The 19,886-nt window shown below is 41.5% G+C and overlaps 1 protein-coding gene across 1 annotated transcript in view; it reads right to left on the bottom strand.

Moving 5' to 3' along the window:
- Window positions 1-19,886, bottom strand: part of LOC145400916 (potassium channel subfamily T member 2-like) — a 222,844-nt gene that overhangs the window by 15,560 nt on the left and 187,398 nt on the right. The window contains exons 27-29 of the mRNA XM_080273274.1: window positions 16,431-16,530; window positions 15,553-15,658; window positions 11,850-12,037 (exon numbers count right to left, since the gene is read on the bottom strand). Coding sequence (XP_080129400.1) covers window positions 11,850-12,037; window positions 15,553-15,658; window positions 16,431-16,530 — 394 coding nt within the window. The remainder of the gene's footprint in view (window positions 1-11,849; window positions 12,038-15,552; window positions 15,659-16,430; window positions 16,531-19,886) is intronic.

Below are 19,886 nucleotides of genomic sequence, written 5' to 3' on the forward strand. Positions count from 1 at the left end.
TTATGCACACTTGGGCATGGAAGTGTACATTCCTTTCTCATATCCTTTGAGTAATGCAAAAAAAAAAAGCCTTGGTTAAATCATGCTTGTTCTAATGCTGTCCACAACAAGGAGAGGGCCTATAAAAGGCACTGGAGCCAACCCACCCCTGTATCACATCTTTTTTATGTTTCTACCCAGAATTGTGCTAAGTGTGTTCTTCACTCTGCTAGAAATAATTTCATCCATACTGAATGCTCTCAACTCTTGAACTCGAATTCTCCCCAGTCCTTCTGGTACCTTGCCAAAAACCTTTCTATCAACTTTACCTCATCATCCTTCCCTCCTCTTTTCTACTCTCATGGCTTCGCTCAGACTTTCTCCTCCAATTCCACCTTGGACAATTCAAGTGCTGTTTCTCCATCACTTCTCCCCTCTGACTTCCTCATGGTTGATTTTAAATTTCATCAACTGATGTATTTTCTGCCATCATTGGCCTCAAAACTAACAAGGCATATGGGGCTGGTGGGGTCCCTCCTGTTGTTTTCAAGAACTGTGCTTTTGTGCTTACACCCTGCCTTGGTAAACTCGCCTTTGTCCGTCAACTTGTACCTATCCTTTTTGCTGAAAGTTTGTTTTTACTCAGCCTGTCCCCAAAGAACGGTGACCATTCCCAACCCTGTAACTATTGCCCAGTTGCTTTAACATCTTGTGTCTCAAAGTTTTTGAGTCTACTGTATTCTTCACTTAAAAATTTAAAGCACCTTTCCTATCACAACCTTCTTTCTGATCGTCAGTATGGGTTCCGTCAAGGACACTCCACTGGCAATCTTCTCACCTACCTTTCAGACTCCTGGTCATCTTCCTTTCAGGACTTTGGCAAAAGCTTTGCCACTGCACTTGACATCTCAAAGGCTTTCGATACAGTCTGGGATAAATTTTTAATTTCCAAACTGCCCTCTTACAGTTTCTATTCTTCTATCTGTGCTTTCATCTATAGCTTCCTTTCTGATCATTCTATAGATGCTGCTGTAGATGGCCACCGTTCTTCTCCTAGATCTATCAACAGTGGTGTTCTACAGGACCTTGTCCTATCACCAACTCTCTTCCTTTTATTCATCAATGACCTTCTAAGCTGTACAGTCGCTTTCATGAGTCCCGTTACACATGAGGGCATGTTGTCTATTGTAGTGCTCACTGCTTTTGGAATATGGAACTTTTGCACTTACTGCCTGATACTATCTATCTATTGCTAGATGCCTATCTATCTACTGCCTGATACACTGAACATAATCTGACCAGGTAGCAAGTGAAATAGTTAAACATCCTACCAGTGGTGGACACAACAGTAGCCAACATGACTACATGTGTATCGGGACTCATGAACACAACTGTACATTTAACCCTATCTACTTATTCACTGAGGATTCCACCCTTCACTTTTCCACTTGGTTCTTGCAATGTCCATCTCAGCAATTACTTCAACAAACACAGAATGAGACTATGGCACACCTAATGTCTGACTTGGCTTGTATCTCTGACTGGGGTAAAAGTAATCTTGTTGTTTTTAATGCATCAAAGACTCAGTTCTTACACCTATCAACCCAACAAAATCTTTAGCAGGAGTACCCAATAATGTTTAATAATATCCAGCTCAATCCTGCATCATCCTTAGACATACCTGGGGTTTCATTCTCTCAGGATTTATCTTGGAAAGATCAAATTACATCAGTTCTACAATCTGCTTCCAAGAGATCAGGTTTGCTAAGCTGACTCCATACCTTCTTTACCCCTACACGGTTGTTGACTTTATACACGAGTTTTATTCGCCCTAGTGCAGAGTACAACTCTCATGTGTGGGGATGCTTCCCAAATACAGCTCTTCTCAACAGGGTGGAGTTAAGTGCTTTTCATCTCTATAATTCTCCTCCTCTCACTGGCTCCTTCAACCTCTGTCTCTTGACTGCACTGATATATCTTTATCTCTTTTCTATCCCTACTTCAATGGTCACTGCTCCTTTGAACTATCAGCTTGCATACTTCCACCTCTGTAACAGGCATGTAGCACCCGTCTAACAACAAACTCTCATCCCTTCTGTCTAACCCTCTAATGCAAGAGTTAACTATTACTCCCAGTCCTTCATTTAGACAAGAGGTCAACTCTGAAACCGTCTCCCTCTGTCTGTATTTCCTACTTCCTATGATATTCAGTCTTTCAAACACAGTGTGTCCGGGCATCTTGAAATGAACGGATCTTGAATTTGGCTCTCTGTTGTATTGTTTCTGTTTTTTCTTGACAGGAATGGTATTGCAGGCTCCTGGGCTTTGGTTCCTTCTTCCTTGCATAAAAAAAAAAAAAAAAAATACTCTGGCAAAGTTTCTCAGTTGTGGCTGTTTTTTCAATATGAAGCTTCCTTTCAAGGTAGCTTTGAGGCAACAAAGTAAATTATGTAAGATTATACTGATACTTCTCATGGAAGAATCAAACAATTTCCCATTCATACAGAATGTCTTGCCAAGCGAAATGGACCATAAAATCATTCACACATCATTCATTCCCTTCTGACCACATGAACAGCATACCCTGTAGTAAAGCATGAGCAATATTTTACTGATTGTCTTTAGTAAGTTAACCCATCAGCAACTTACTAAAGAAACTGCTTGAAGTGTGGGGGGGGGGGAAGAAAAAAAAAAAAAAAAAAAAAAAAAAAGAAAAAAGAAAAAAAAAAGGACTTGGAAAGAGCTCTGTGAAATGCCCTGAATGGAGAGTTAGAAAACACTGGAGGTCATGAGGAAGTCCTTTTGTCCCTGTCATCCTGGAATAGACACTGGGATATGGAGTCAGGAAACAGACATGTACAGTAGATAAAATGCCAATGGGGCCACATTCTAGGTGGTATACCAATTCTGTAACAGCTTTTCTTTATCTATTTATTTTGCACACTCCACTTCAATATCTTCATGTACTGTTATTAATGCAAATTATGTCGATATTATAATAACATAAATAACATATAAGAGAATGTTAAAGTGCTTGATGTACAATAAACTGCTAAGAAAGAGGTGCTACAAAGCCTCATATGCCATTCAGAATATGGCCCAGGGTTTTTATCACATACAGTATCTCCCTCCACCCAGATAATTTTGTTATTAGTCAGCAGGAAATTGATAGCACGCCCCAGTCCTAACCGCTTCAGAAATTAGCTCTGCCTCTTCATCAATTTATTTTACACATCACCCCTTAGTACTGTAATCCTTTTTCATATTAATGATGCAATAAAGGTCAATATTAAAATGATAAAAATAACTTAAAACAGAATGTGCAAGTGATATATTAAAAACAAATCACCACAGAAGGGGCCTAATGAAGTTTCTGATCTATCTATCTATCTATTGCCAGACACCATAATCCCTTAAGGGGTGGCCATTTGACTTTGAGTTATTTGTTTTAAGGGGAGAGGCACTAACCCTCTACCAACCCACTTGTTCACACGTGGGGAGCACGTACGGTTTGGTTATGTGGTTACCACCCAGCGTTGTAAATGGTTTCTTGGCTTACAGGAAACCATTTGGCTTGTCACTCAATGTAAAGCCACCTGTAAAGGAAAGAAAAGCAAAAAGAAGTGACAGGAAAGATGGGAGAAGTAGGAAGAGAGGAGGGGAGGCACAGAAAAAGTTTCTGATGCCAATTAAAATATGGCCCTCAGTTCACTTAGCAACTCATGAATTCCAAGCTAACTCCTGCTCTGGAATGGAAGTGTAACAAAAGAGGTGGATGGCTTATGGGTCAGGTGGGGATAGGGAACACTGAAGTAAGGAGCTGTTGCTACTGATATGATCTCAAGCTCATCTGAATGTGAAGCTGGTGGACTGCAAGCCACTGCTGCCTCTGTCTCCTTTCAGGGGAAGGGGAGGAAGGTGAGCAGCAGTTGTATAAAAGAGTTATACATACTCAAGCAGTCAATGCAAAGGCAATACTGATACCGGTATCTAACTCCTTCAGTCTGCAGTATTTCCCAAGCTAAAGAAAAACATCCAAAGGTAACAGTAACATAATAAACACCCCGTCATCATACTAAAGGACTTAACGTACTGTACTAGAACACACTCTGAGGACACTGGGATAAGAAAGGGACTGGAAAACTGATTCGGGGTAAGTACACATGATGTACAATACAGCCACTCGGGTGGGGAAGGGACTGAGATACTGATATATGGTACATGTACATGATATAGAGTCATCAGCCACAGCTTCTGAAACCTTTTATCCCTATTACTGACTGAAGGATGTATTAGCAAGAGTTTCACATTGAATGCAGATTTGCTGGTGGTAATCTGAAGGTTTTCTTTACTACGAAAACCAAAAACAGTTCATGCTAGTTTCTCTTACAGCAATAAATTACTGTTGCAGAAAAAACAAGAGTAAGGGGAAGCATCTATAGTGTCCTTGTCCTTCCTGCAAACAGGAAGATCTGCATTATAACAGGCAAGTGTTCTTTACCCCTGCACAACTGCTGACTTTATATACAGGTTTTATTTGCCCGTGTGTAGAGTACAACTTTCATGTGTGGAGAGGCTCCCCACATACAGCTCTTCTCAACAAGGTGGAGTCAAAGACTTTTCATCTCATTAACTCTCCTCCTCTCACTGGCTCCCTTCAACCTCTGTCTCTTCACCACACTGTCACATTATTATCTATTTTCTATCGCTGCTTCAACAGTCACTGCTCCTCTGAACTGTCTGCTTGTGTCCCTCCACCACTATGGCAGGCATGTAGCACCTCTCTAGCAACAAACTCTCATCCTTTTTCTGTTCAAGTTTCTAATGCAAAAGTTTACCATTACTTCCACTCCTTCATGAATACAACAGGTCAACTCTGGAACTGTCTCTCTCTCTCTGTAGTAGTAGTAGTAGTTGTTCCCTAGGCAGTCTGGCCGAACAGCCCTGAGTCCCTTAGGAAGGCCATGGCCGAGACCGGGCTTTCCCACAGAGCTCTCTAAGGGTGTATATTGTGTTGTTGGTGTAGGTGATTGTGAGCAATGCAGTCTTCCATAATGTGCTTAATAGTATGGGGTGCTGTGTTCCATCCTGGACAGGCATCAGCGACGGAGTCATCCAGCCTCTTCTGGTAGCTTAAGAGGGCTGGATGGTGCCCACATCTCAGCCTGGCCAGGTGGACCCTGTCCTCACGAGGAAGATATGATTCAGAAGGGTGGATGTCAGGAGGCCGTGCATGCAGCTGTGTGTTGTCTTTAAGTGACTGAATGGAGCGGCAAGTGATCTGAGTGTGGATGTGCTTCTGGAAACTGGTCTGAGGTGGGCGAGGGGGTAGAGATGACAGTATTTGTGTATGGTATCATGTGCTGGGTGTTGTTTTGATGTTCCTTGGTGTGGGTGGATGTGCTGCCATGTACTGTAGTGGATGTTGTGGATTTGTGGAGGCTGCAGCAAGAAACTGGGTGCCTCTCATGTCTAGGTGATCCTTGACCTTGAGGACTTTGGTTTCTTGATGTAGGTGGTCTGTGGGTGTAGTAGCTGTGCAGCCTGTGATTATTTTTAAGGCCTTGTTCTGTATGGTCTGTAGAGTGTTGTAGTGTGTTTTGGTCAGGTTAGAAGCCCAGGCAGGGCTTGCATAATTCATCACTGAACGTATGTATTGTTTGTATACTGTGGTGGTGGTTTCTTTGTTGTGTCCGAATGTTGTATGCGCAAGTGACATCAAAGCACTGAGTCTTGGTGTTATTTTATTTTTAATGTTTGTGATGTGTTGTTTGAATGACACTGATGTATTGTGTGTTACACCAAGGATTTTGTGTGTGTGTGTGTGTGTGTGTGTGGTAGTGGAGTGTTGTTTATGGTGAGGTGTGAGATGTGACTGTGTTCTGCTGTCCAGTTTGTGAGAAGAGTAACTGTAGATTTGGCTGGGGCTATTTTGAGCCTGTTTGTGGTGAACCATTCATGTAGTGTGTTAAGGTAAGGTTGAATGATGTGTGCAGCTGTGTTTGAGTTTTGGTGTGTAGATGTAAGTGTTATATCATCTGCATAGGAAGCTATGTGTATCTGTGGTGTGTGGGGTGTGGGTATGTCGTGCATGTATAGATTAAAGAGTGTAGGGGACAGAACAGATCCTTGGGGGACGCCGTTTGTGAAGTTTCTGTTGTTAGAAGACTGACCGGCATATGTTATGTGTGCACATCTGCCCGCTAGGTAGTTTGCCAGCCATCTTTTTGTGTTATTGTGCATGTTTTTGTTGAGTATTTTGTTTGTGAGGGTGTGGCGGGGGATGGCATCAAAAGCTTTGCTAATGTCTAGTGTGACTAGGAGTGTTCTGCGTGGAGGCCTAGCTGAATTCATGCCATCGAAAACTCTGTGTAAGGTCTATAAGAAGGGTGTTTGTGGAGTGTAGTGGCCTAAAGCCATGTTGTGACTGGGCTAGGGGAATGTGAGGTGTGACTAGTTGTAGTATCAGTCGTTCAGTGACTTTAGAGGGGGTGCAGAGGAGTGTGATGGGGTGATGTGAGGAGGGTAACGTGGGGTCTTTGTTGGGTTTAGGGATAGTGATGATATCGCCATGCTTCCAGATGTTGGGTATTATGTTGTGTGAGTAGCTGTAGTTTGATATGTTGGTGAGTGCTTGTATGTCTTGTGGTCCTAGGTGTTTAAGGTGAATGTTGCTCATGTTGTCTGGTCCACAGGCAGATGAGTGCTTGAGGATGTTAATGATGTGCTTCGTCTGGTTGTAAGTGAAAGGTGCGTAGTCTGGGTCTGTGGGGAACTGTCTCTTACGTCTGATGATACGTCGGTCTTCCAGATGGGAGGTTAGATGGCTGACTTGTGAAAAGTGATTGATGAGAGTGTTTGCTTGTTGTTCGTTTGAGGGTATAGTGTCTGTTGTTGTGATGGCAGCATGTGATTGTGTGGTGTTGCTGTTGGAAAGTGTGATGCTGTTTAGTGTTTTGTAGAGTTTGCTGATGTTTGTTTTGTGGTCAAGTGTTTGGAGGTAATTTTTCCAGTTTAGTGTTTGCTGTTCTGATATTTTACTGTTTATCTGAGTGTTGAGTTCTTGTATTTGTTGTATGGTGTCTTGTGTATGGGGTGTTGGGGAGTGTCACATTGTGTCTAGTTGTCTGATGAGGCCTTGAATTTCTGGTGTGAAGTTGGGGTTGTGTCTCTTTCTGTTGCCTCTAGGGATGTGTCTTTTGTCTGCGTTTTGTATGACTGTATTGAAAGTGTGCACAGCAGTGTTGATGTTTGTGATGGGAGTACTATTTAGTGCTTCGAAATGTTGTTCTGTTTCAGTTACAAAGGCCTCCCAGTTGGTTCTCTTATAATTAGTGTATGTGTGTTTGTGGCCAGCTGGGGTGATTCTGGTTTTGGTAGTGATGATGATTGGGAGGTGATCAGAACCTAAGGTTTTGACCACTCTCCATGATGTAGTGGGAGCGAGGTTTGGGGAGCAGAAGGTGATGTCTGGAGATGATGGGAGGAAGAGGGCTGGTGTGGGATATGGGTATGTTGGTCTAGACTGTTTAGTATGAAAAGATGATCTGTCAGGGATTGTAGTACCAGCCCTCTGTCTGTGTCAGGGTTGTTGACATGCCAGGCCGACGACTTGGCGCTGAAATCACCACCCAGGATGATGTTGGGTATGTTAGTGATGTGGTGTATCTGTGGAAAGTAATTGTGTGGTACTGTGGGGGACGATTGGGGGGGAATGTATGTGTTAGCGATTGTTATGTGTGATTTGTTACCAGTGCGTATTTTAATTGATTGTATTTTTGTTGTGGTGTCACGTGGGGGGAGAAATGACTTTGTGTGTGCACTGGTATCTGCAAAGTTGATGGATTTGTGTACCAGGGTGATAAGTCCATCACCACTGCCGTCGGCCCAGTCTTGTCGAATGGTGGTGAAGTTATGAAATGTCGGTGTTTTCTGTGCTCTGTGTAGTTTTGTTTCTTGTAAGATGGCAATGTGTATGTTCTGTTGTTTGATGAATTGTGTGAGTTCATGTATTTTGGTGTTTATGCCATCTATGTTTAACTGAAGGATGTTTATGTTGTGTGTGCGATGTGTGTCGGCTGCTGCAGCACGGGGGGGAGGTGGTGTGGGTGGAGGAGGAAGGGGTAGGAGGAGGTTGTGATGGAGGTAAGGGTTGAGGTGGATTGGGATGGGTTGGAATGGGAGGAGTTGGGGGACTGGATGGTGTGGGAAGGGTTAGTGGGTTCGGCTGTGGAGGTGTGAAGGAAGTAGGAGTAGGATTGGAAGGGGGGTTGATGGGTGGGGGGAAGGAGCATAAGGAGCAGGTCCAGGTGTTTGTGTAATGTTTCCTGGATGCAAGTGTTGTGCAGGTGTAATGGGTCCAGTTCTTACAGGTGTTGCATTGAACTGAACCCTTTGTCTGTCGGCTCGACATGATAGGTTTTGAGCATGTCAGACATATGTATTTGTTGGTGGGTCCTGGATTGCTCTCAACGTCCCCGGCTAGAAGAAGTCGTCGAGAAATGACAGCCAGGGAGTCATTTCTCGGTGTAGAAAAAACGGTGTTGTTGTGTGTGTTGTGTTGGGAGATGTGGTACTTGCCTGGGCGACCGAAGCCACTCCCAGGTACTCGAGCCCCGTGAGGGGCCGGGGGAGTTTGCGGTGGTCTGGCCCCCATGCTGTCCTCTTCTCTTCGACAGCCTCTGGGGGGTAGACCCACGGCGAAGACACCACCGCTCCAGGTCCTCTCTCTCTCTGTATTTTCTATTGCCTATGATCTCCAGTCTTTCAAACACAGTGTGTCCAGGCATCTCGAAATGAACAGATTTTTAATATGGCTCTCTGTTTTCTTGTTTTTGTTTTTTCTTGAGGGAATAATCTTACAGGTTCCTGGCCTTTGGTTCCTTCTTCCTTGCATTAAAAAAAATAAAAAATAAAAAAGTTTCCTTGTGAATCCAGTAACAGGGTATGGAAAGAGAAGCCAACCCAATTAGGAAGATATAAAGCTTATACCAGATGCCACATGCATGGGACAAATAGCTTACTGAACACAAAACTGAGGCCCTATTTATATACTATCCTAAACTTAAGGTGTATTTACCTATTTGCATTTACCTATTTGTAGTATACAGGAATTGAGCAATGCTCGTGTTGTCCTGTCTCCAAATCCACATTTATCAAGTCTGCCTTTAGACACATGAATGTTTTTCTCATTCACCACCTCTTCGTCTAAGTCGTTCCAAATATTTATGTATTTACCTAATATACCTAATTGTGATATACAGGGAATGTTCTATGCTCGTGGGTTTCCGTCGCTGTTTCTCAATAAGTCAAATTTAGCTTTAAACTCATTTAAGTTTTTAGACTGGATGATCTCTTTGTCCAGGCTTTTCCATAAGTCTATACTTCTGTAAGGAAAGCTATATTTCTTGATATCCTTCAAGCAGCTTGACTTTTTCAATTTCATTCCGTGTCCTCTTGTTGCTCTTTTATCCCATACATACAGATCTTTTTTGTCAATTTTATTTACTCCCACCATGGTCCTGAACACTGCAATCATGTCTCCCCTCTTTCTCCTTTCCTCTAAGGAAGGCAAATCCATCTTTTCCAGCCTCTCTCTGTATGACAGGCCTGCCACACTGGGGACCATCTAGGTTGCTGTTCTTTGTATTCTCTCAATCTTGTTTAAATCTTTCTTTTTGTGTGGGGACCACACTACCGCTGCATATTCCATCCTGGGGCGGATCATGGCCACTATCAATTTTTTCATCATCTCCTCATCGATATAATGAAGTGCTACTCTTATGTTAGTTAAGAGATTATAAGTCTCTCCAACTATCTTGTTAATGTGCTTTTCTGGTGACAAACTATCTTGGACCAGCACTCCCAAATCTTTCTCTTCTCTCATTTTTGTGATTAATTCATTACCCAACAAATAATTCAGTGATGGCCTCCTGGTACTTTTACCCATTTCCAATATTTTACATTTCTTTACATTAAATTTCATTTCCCATGTCTGCCTCCAATCATGTATCCTATCCAGATCCTCCTGCAGCATTTTACTATCCTCCTCAACCTCCACCTTCCTCAAGATCTTTACATCATCAGCAAACAGACTTGCATAACTGTTCACTCCATCTACCATATCATTAACGTAAATCAGGAACATTACTGGCGCCACCACCGAGCCTTGAGGGACTCCACTTGTTACTTCCCTCCATCCAGACATCTTATCCTTTATTACTGTCTTCATTTGTCTGTCTCTCAAAAAGTCTCTCATCCATTCCAGAAATTTCCCCTTCAGTCCTCCTATATATTCTAGTTTCCACATTAGTCTCTTATGAGGTACCTTGTCAAAGGCCTTCTCTAAGTCAATCCACCCAACCATCTCTCTCTTGTACCACGTCAATCGCTCTTGAGTAAAAGCTCAACAAGTTAGAAACACATGACCTTCCACTTCTGAATCCAAACTGACATTCAGCCAAAATATTCATCTCTTCTAGATATTTTATCCATCTGTCTTTCAGGATTCTCTCACACAATTTTGCGACCATGCTGGTTAGAGACACTGGTCTATAATTCAGGGGTTCTTCCCTGTTTCCTCCCTTATAGATTGGTACCACATTTGCCCTCTTCCATTCTTGTGGCACTTTCCCCTCTTCTAGAGAACACACGATTAAACTGTGAATTTTATCCACCAGTTGTTCTCTGCATTCCTTCAGTACCCAATTAGAAATTCCATCTGGTCCTGGGGCTTTCCTTACATCTTAAGTTTCCAGTAATTTATACACTTCCTGTACCTCCACTTTTATATCTTTTATCACCGGTACATTTCTAGTCATTCCCTCCCCTTCCACAAACTCTTTTTCATTAGTGAAAACCGATTGGAAACATTTGTTCATTATTTCAGCTTGCATTGCTGCATCTTTATAGACCTTCTCCTTTTACTTTCAGTTTGGTGATTCCTTCCTTTTGTTTCAGTTTGCCATTAACAAATCTATAAAACAGTTTGGGTTCATCCTTGCATTTGTCTATTATACCTTTTTCAAAATTCTTTTCTTCTTCTCTACGTATTCTTGTGTATTCATTTCTAATTCTTTTATATTCTTCCTTTGTGTATGTGATTGCCTGTTTATACTTTTACCTTCACACATACAGTTACCAAACACTTCACAACCAAACTAGAGAGAACATTTAAGTGAAAATATGACAAAGTAAATGTATTCCTCATAATAGTTAAGTATTATGAAGAACTTTATGTCCAAAAATGGCTTTGATCCTTTATAAATACAACCCTAGAGAGCAATTCAAGGGATCTGGTGTTATGAGGTGGCTAAATGACAAAAAACAAAATGGGGGAGGGGCTACGAAAAGATAAGAAGACACACACTCACACACACACACACACAAACAAATGAATGAGAGAAAGAGTCAATACACACTGTATTAGAGAAAAAAGACATAGAGAAAGAAAGAAGAGCTTGGCAGAAACTGACTCCCCCCCACCCCCCAAAAAAAAGGATCAAAATATAAGGATGTAGGGATACAAGAAGGTACAAAGACAGTAAAAACACACACACACACACACACACACACACACACACACACACACACACACACACACACACACACACACACAAGAAAAAGTTGGCATGCATTAGGGAAGATATAATGAAAAAGAAAAAGGAAGAAAATTATTGCAGAAGAATCAATACAGAAGAGCGTGTGAGAAAGTGGGCTTACCAAATCTGTGATGGATAAAAAGGGAGAAATGGGAAAAAAAGATGGGATAATGAGGCAATGAAAGCTAGCTTACTGGGTCTATCAGGAGGCCAGACTGATGACAGAGGGAATGGTAGAAAAGGCAGGGGTTGTTGAACTGTGAGGCTCACCAGGTGAAATCTGAGGGCTGTCCGGGAGGCTAAGCGAGTTTGATTTTGGTGCATTGGTGAGGGGTGGGGGTCTGGTGAGAGTGGTGCTGCGCCGCCTTGTGTCACACAGGGAGATGTTGGACTTGCGACGTGAGTTGTGACGTTCAAATGTCTTCTGTGCGGAGAATGGGCTGGGCCGGACGATGTATCTGTGAACATCAGTGTCACGGTCAGATGAAGAATGATAATAAAGAAAATCACAAGAGGAGGTGCTGGTCTTCTGCGACATGAGTTGTGACACTCAAATGTGTTCTGTGTGGACAATGGGCTGGGTCAGATGACATATCTGTGAACATCTGTGCCAGCGTCAGATGACGAAAGGTAACAGAGATAGTCACAAAGGAGAAACTGGATGGTGATGAGAGCTACGCAGTTCAAACACCTTCTATGTGGAGAATGAGTTGAGCCAAATGGTGTATTTGTGAATGTTTAATGCTGTCACACAGACAGATGTTCAAGATGTGATCCTCAAAAGGCTTCTGAGCTGAGAATGGGCTTAGCAGAATGATGTAACTGTTGGGATCAATGCTGGTGTCACTTGAAGTATGATAATGAGAAGATATACGACATATCAGTGACACAAGAAAATGTGTATTTGTCACACAAGATGATGATGGACTTGCAACATGAGCCGTGATGCTCAAATGTCTTCTGTGCCTGAGAATGGGCTGGACAAGAGGAGATCAATGCCAGTCTCAGACGAACAATGATGATGCATTAAGCCCTTCTTCATCTTCAATCTCTGGTGGTAATATCCCTGCTACCAGAGAAAATTACTCAACTTAGGAAAGATCTCAAGCTGCTGTTGTGGCCCCAAGCTCATCTGGATATCAACCCAGTGGACTGCAGGTTGAGGTAACTCTTCTGCTGTTGGTACACCATCCTCCTTGGGGGGGAAGAGGAAGGAGCTGATGGACATTTGTATAACCATGAAGCTCCACAGCATGGCTATATGGTGCCACTGTATAAAAGCATCCTTCTATAGACCCTGGAATTAGAATGCTTAATTTGCTCATTTTACATCACACACAGCTTTGCCAACACAATCTATCTGCAGCCAGATGCCTTAATTCTGGAAGGGATGGTCACAAACAAACTGCCTCCATGTCACCCTGTCCTCCACCATCAGGCTGCCCTCTCACCACCTCACACCCTGCTCTTTCATACTTCCATCCTATCCCTCCATCTCATCCTGTTTCCCTTTCCCCCTCACCCCTCACCCTCCATCTCATACACACTCTCCTAATCAGTCCCTTGTTCTTCATTCTCTCCACATGGCTGCAACAAACAACACACAAAACAGGACTATCTGGTATTCACACAACTTGGACAATAACATAACCATGGTCCCATCAGAGAATCAAATAATTAAATCATCATGGTCCTTACCCAATTTCCCAGTAAAAAATACATAGTGTAGTAGCCTACAGCATCAAATCTTTACTGACCCATCAGGAGTGTACAGACCCAGGGTTGGGCTACTCTGTCCAAAAATTTAGTTAAAAGAAGAATGACTATTCACTCACCTCTAAGGAGCATTATGTGAGTGAAAAACTGCAACCATCCCCTGGATTTAAGCCTTTATGGGCCAGATCTGGCAGAGTTCCTTAGTCCAATAAACCACCAGGCATCCATATGTTGTTTTTTTGGCTACCATTGTACCACTTGACCACCATGCATCCATGTGTTGGTAATCTGGTTACCAATGTACCACTAGACCACCAAGCGTCCATATGTTGGTTACATGGTTACCACTCAGTGCAGTACAGTTGAGCAGAGTTTCCTAGGTTTAAAAAACCATATGTCTTGTCACTTGGTGTAGAGTCTCCAGAAAGTAGCACTGTATCATGTGAGTGAATGGTCTATCTATCTATCTATTGCCAGACGCCTCAATCCCGTTTGGGGTGGCCACAAACAAATCGCCTCCAAGTCGCCCTGTCCCCCGCCATTTCACTACCCTGCTCCCAACTCACACCCCCCTCTCTCATATACCTCTCCACCCCATCCCTCCATCTCATCCTCGGTCTCCCCCTCCCTCTTCCACCCTCCACCTCACTCACATACACTCTCTTCGTCAGTCTTTCACCCTCCATCCTCTCCACATGGCCAAACCACCTCAGTGTGTTCCTCACAACGCTTCCTATCACATCCACATCAACACCACAACGCTCCTTTATATCCTCATTCGTCAGCCTGTCTCTCCACGTGACTCCACTAGCTCCTCTTAAATAACTCATTTCCACTGCTCTCACTCTTGACTTGTGTCCTTCCAACAACGTCCAAGCTTCACTTCCGTACGTTAGAGTTGGTATCACAATACTGTCATGTAGTAACTTTTTTACTTCCATGCTCACTTCCCTGTTTCTTATCACTGCTTTCAAGGAACCAGCAACCTTTCTTCCCTGCTGTACCCTTTCAAGCACTTCACCCTCCAAACCTCCATCCTTACTCATCACACTACCCAAATACTTAAACGTACTCACATTTTCCAATTCCTCACCATCCAACCTCGCTATACATTCACTGACTTCACCTCTCTCAAAGACCATCACTTTACTCTTCCCTACATTCACCTTTAGGTTCCGTTTCTTACACACTCTCTCAAACTCATCCACCAAGCCTTGCAGCTCCCCTTCATCTTCACTCAACAACACAGTATCATCTGCAAACAACAGTACAGGGAGTTTCCAAACACTATCCTCTCTCACCAGGGCCACTCCAACATCCACTACCCTACCTTGTACCTCTTTTATTACCCCATCCATGTACAGATTGAACAACCATGGAGACATGACACATCCCTGTTTCAAACCAACTTTCAAAGAGAAAAATTCACTTAGTTCACCATCCACACGCACTGCAGCCTTAGCACCATCATACATACTCTTCACAGCATTCAACAACTTCCCATCTACTCCATATATTCTTAACACTTTCCACAACCCTTGTCTATCCACCCTGTCATATGCTTTCTCCAAATCCATGAAAGCCGCATACAACTTCTTTCCCTTCTCTAGAAACTTTTCCACTAAAGATCTAAGAATGAATATCTGATCTACACAACCTCTTCCCTTCCTAAAGCCTCCCTGTTCTTCTCCAACTAATTTCTCTGTTCTTTCTCTAACTCTGTCTATAAGTATCCTACCATACACTTTTCCTATTATACTAAGAAGACAAATGCCCCTATGATGGTGGGCATACAAATAAACACACACAAGTTTACATATATCCACCCATCAGACAGGCATACACCTACAGGAACAGTAATGCAAATTAATTATTGAACAGTTCATCATTCAATCCAAAATTTCTACTATAAAAATGTCACCGATAGTTATTTATTTATTTTTTTTACAGAGAATGAATAGCGGAAAAACTAAATTAAAAAAAAAAATCCAACACCAGACTACGGATGTCCTCCATTCGTAACACTCTGTAACAGCTGGACTTGAACTGCTGTAAGTTAAGGTTTGGTGGGACACTAACCTGAGGAAGAGAGTTCCAAAGAGGGGCAGTTCAGGAAATAAAGTAATTCTGGTGGGTAGAAATTGAGCAGTATGGCTGGTTAGGTTAAGCTAAGTAGAACTGGGTTAGAAAGTTAGGTTAATTTAAGAAAGGTATGGTTAAAGTAAACTGGATGACATATGAGCAGAAAGTTACTCACACAATGTCCCCTTCCTCCAGCTTAAGGTCACAGGAGGGATTGATAATGACGAAGGAGAGTGAGTTACGCTTCTCGGACACATTGTCATAATCCTCAGGCGGTAGGGCTGATTGGAAGGAAACAGAGGTGGTTAGATTAAATAAGACTATATTATGTTATGCTATGCTATGTGAGGAAAAGACAGGATATGGCAGATCTGGAGGAGAGACTTGGTTGTCTGGGTTGTGTTGGTTAAGTCATGTCAAATTAGGGTTAAGGAAACCGGAAGTGAATGAGGTTTGTGGTGCTGGATTGTGCTGGATTAGGTTAGGTTTGGTTACGTGGAAAAAGATGAGCAGAGACAAGGTAAGGAAAGGAAAGGAAAGGAAAGGAAAGGCAAGGCAAGGCAAGGCAAGGAAAGCTAAGCTATGGTGGGGTAAGGTAAAGTCAGATGAAAAAATATGTGATGAGACAGGGTTAGTTGGTTCATGACAGATCTATGCAGACACAGTGAGTTTCATAGGGTCTGGCTTTTATAATGAGATGTGTTGTGTTCTGCTGTACTGCATATATTGTGTTATGCTGTGTTATGTTACCATACATTGTACTGTACAGTATAGCACTGTGATGTTGTTGTGTTGCACTGTGTTGCTGAGCTCTTAAAACATATTGAAAAAAGTTATAATAAAAAAACACAATAAGTAAAAATAGCATCATCACTTTTGTTAGTGATATCTAAAACATAACTTCCTAATCTTCCCAAGACAAATCTAAAGAGGCAATGTACAACGTAAAGTATACTGCAAACCCTGTTCTCTTACATTAAAAAAATGAAAATACAATAACAAATTACATTGCAATTGATCACAATAAACTGTCAAATCAGTGGCTGGACTCACATAAGCTCTGCATACGTGATCGGACCAGCTGGGCAATCTCAGCTCTCTCTATAAGGTTGCTGTGGCCTTCCTTTGGGTCGTCAGAGATGTTGAGCGTGAACTGCAAGTACCATCCACAGGTTTACTTATACACAGATACACAGGGTCGGATTCTCATTGCTTGAGGAGGCACCCTAGCACCTCTTCCTAACCAGTAGAGTGTATCAGATCTGTTAAATTAACATCATCCTGGATGGAATTTTAGTAACCTACTTCCATACAGAGATAGGCAAAACATCTATCTATCTGTCTGTCCACAACTGGATGTCTTCATCCAGGAATGGGCAGCCGCAAATGAACAGCCTCCATATCACCCTGCCCTCCTCCATCAGGCTGTTCTCTCTCTAAGTCACACCTGCCTCACTCATTTGCAAGAAAATATGAAGCCATAATATACATAATTAACAGCAAAGAATGAGGTGCCAGTAAGCTTCCTAAATCAATGAAAATACCGGCCTTAACGTTCGACTGGCTGTTCTTCCTTCCGCTAACTGGATGAGATTTATTCCTTTATATAATTATTATATTCTATTTAATTATTATCTCTTATATGATCATTATCTCTTATATGGCAGTTTTTAATATCTGTCTAACATAATTCATATCATACAAATACTAGCTCTCCACTGATTATCCTTATCACAATTAAAAGTAACATTTCATTACACAATCAACTATCCTTCTCCAAATTTACTGTCTTCCGCATCCACAAAACTGTCAAACAATTTCGTAACATTTACTAATTTATCATACTTATGACATAAGTAACTTTACTGAACATCTATTATACACTTTCCCTAGTCAACCCTCAATCTAATGTGCTTTTTATATGGTCAACTCCATGTTAAATATGACTATATTTAATATCACAGTATTAACCACATCATTCACAAAACTGCTTCCATGATATACTGAAACCAAAGAAATATATGGTATTGTACATGATATCACAAACTATACGGACAATTATCTAAAGACAATAATGTATATAATTAATGTAGTTATTGGTATAATAAGTACACTGTACATTTTTAAAACCCTTCTGTGCCAAGATATCTTTCCACCATATCCTTACTACTGTCAGACTTTTTTCCCCAGCATGCCTAAAATGGTTGCCCTTCATAAGGGCATGGATTACTTGGGTATTTTAAGCAGTTTAAATCCTTATTATCTTATCCAGCTGTGGGACCTTCCGACAGTTCAAGGCTTGACGACAGTTTCAAACTCTGGACTTCTTCAATTAGCCTCAGTTGAACAAAATCTGTCTTATGAAACAGTTAATGGAGAATGTTCAGTGGCAGAAAGAGTGAAAGATGTCATGGTAATGAAGGGGTTGATATAACAGGTAAGGGAAGGCTACTGGATGGCAAGCTGGTAGGAGCAGCAAAACAAGACATGTCATGCTTTCACATCAAAAAACAGGTTCTCCTCATTTATAGCTGCTTCATACAGTTGATGATGATTTAGCTTATTTTCACTTAAATGTGCCCATGATTCACTATACAGTAAGTCCCTGTTAGTTGCCTTCTCTGAAATTTCATTTTCCAATTAAGTTCCCAGCAAATTACAGAACAACTACTACCATTAGTTTAGATGACTGGCCACTTTTTCCCAACTTACAGTCTCAGTTGTATGAAAAATGTAGTAATAATCTGGAGCACATCCAAGAGGAATGATAAACTGTGAACTAAGAAAAGTGTTTAATATTTTTACATTCCCTTGATCATGAGCACCCTGTACTCGATATATATATATATATATATATATATATATATATTTTAATATATATATATAAGGAGGTCCTGTACAGTACTACAGTTATGAAAAAATAAGGATTTTGAGCAAGCACAGGTTCAGATAAGCATAAAAGCCAAACAAGTATAATAACAAAAAGCCATGCACAAAGTGGTCTTACCTCTATACAATACTGGGGTACAAAAGAGTTTATCCTAGCAAAACTGTTCGGGTGATTGTAGGGAGAGACAGAAAAGGAGTGAATGGAAAAAACACTTTTTGTACCAAAAACAGATCAGCAGCTTTTCTGTTCGTGATGGATTGAGAGAGGATACAGTTGCCGTTTTAGTCTAAATTATCCAGTGGATGGGTTAAATGTCAGGGTGGACTTGAGCTGATCTCTACAGCCAAAAAGTGAGGGTGGAGGAATGGGGAGGGGGAAAACCATTAGTGGGTTACACAGAGGAAAAATAGGTTCTCAAATGGTTATTATATGCTCCATAATTCAGTATGTCCTGTCGGGAAATAGGTTAAAGTCCCACTAAGTATGATCTCACTGGATCCATTACACACTAAAAAATCTTCAGAGTTATTACAGATGGAATACAGATGGAAACCTGTACTGTAGGTATGCTTAACATGATCAGCTAGAATATTCTCACATTAGTACCAAAATCATAGTCTTTCCACTACACTACCAGCAAAAGGTAGCTCAAGAAATAGAGAGATATGCAATATATGGCCACAATACCTATTATCATCATCATAACTACATATTACAAATCAGCACGGTGTAGGGAGACTGTGTGCATAGCTCACTCACCTTGAATACTGTTTCTTCTTTACCTAACTAAAATTTTCTTCTGAAATATCAAAATGGTGAAACGATTGAAAACAGGAAATATTAAGAGTGTAACAAAGCAGCAAAAACTAGCTACCGTAAACTTAGACTCTACAGCATAGTACAGATTAGTAAAGTAATGCACAGTACAACAGTTTCAAATGACAGTATAAGCTGATCATAGGTGAAGCTATGCTATTATCTGGGAGGTGTACTATCACAAGAACATTCCTGTCACCTTTCCTGCTTCTCTCTTTGTGGGTTTTGAAAATCAGTCTGGTCAGTCTGCACCAACCAACACTTTATTTGGCCACAGAACAGCATCACTGGTGTTGCTTGTTCTGGATTCAAGAGACTGGTTTCCAAAGTCCATGGACAGAAAAGCAGGAAAATTAGCAAGACATTTGTTGCCAACAATATGTAAGACTATGCAGCTAATATCAGTGAAGAGTGCATCAGTGGTTATTATTATACATGTGTGAATGTGACATGCCATAGTGAACATGGTCCAATTAATTTGCTTATATCTTATCCCACCCATGGAAATGGTTGTCCTGGCAAGTGGAGGGAAGGGATGGGTACCAAGATAAGCGGGGAGGGGGGTTTGTTCATAGCAGCTGAATTAAGGGGCTTGGGGCTGAGATGGGGGGGATAATTAAGCTAAGGGAAGGTAGTTAGATCTTTATTGACTTTTAATATTTAGGCCAAATCTCGATGATTTTATCTGAGTGGGGAAAACTACAAGCAATCCAAAGGTTAAAAGAGATAGTTTCAAAACCTCTGTTAGCTAAAATTTTCCTCATTTGAAGAAAATCACAATGACTTTTTTTGTACCATCAGAC

The sequence above is a fragment of the Coenobita brevimanus genome, chromosome 54 (genome assembly GCF_032717465.1).
Source record: "Coenobita brevimanus isolate Jiangsu-jjx chromosome 54, ASM3271746v2, whole genome shotgun sequence".
Lineage (NCBI taxonomy): Eukaryota > Metazoa > Arthropoda > Malacostraca > Decapoda > Coenobitidae > Coenobita > Coenobita brevimanus.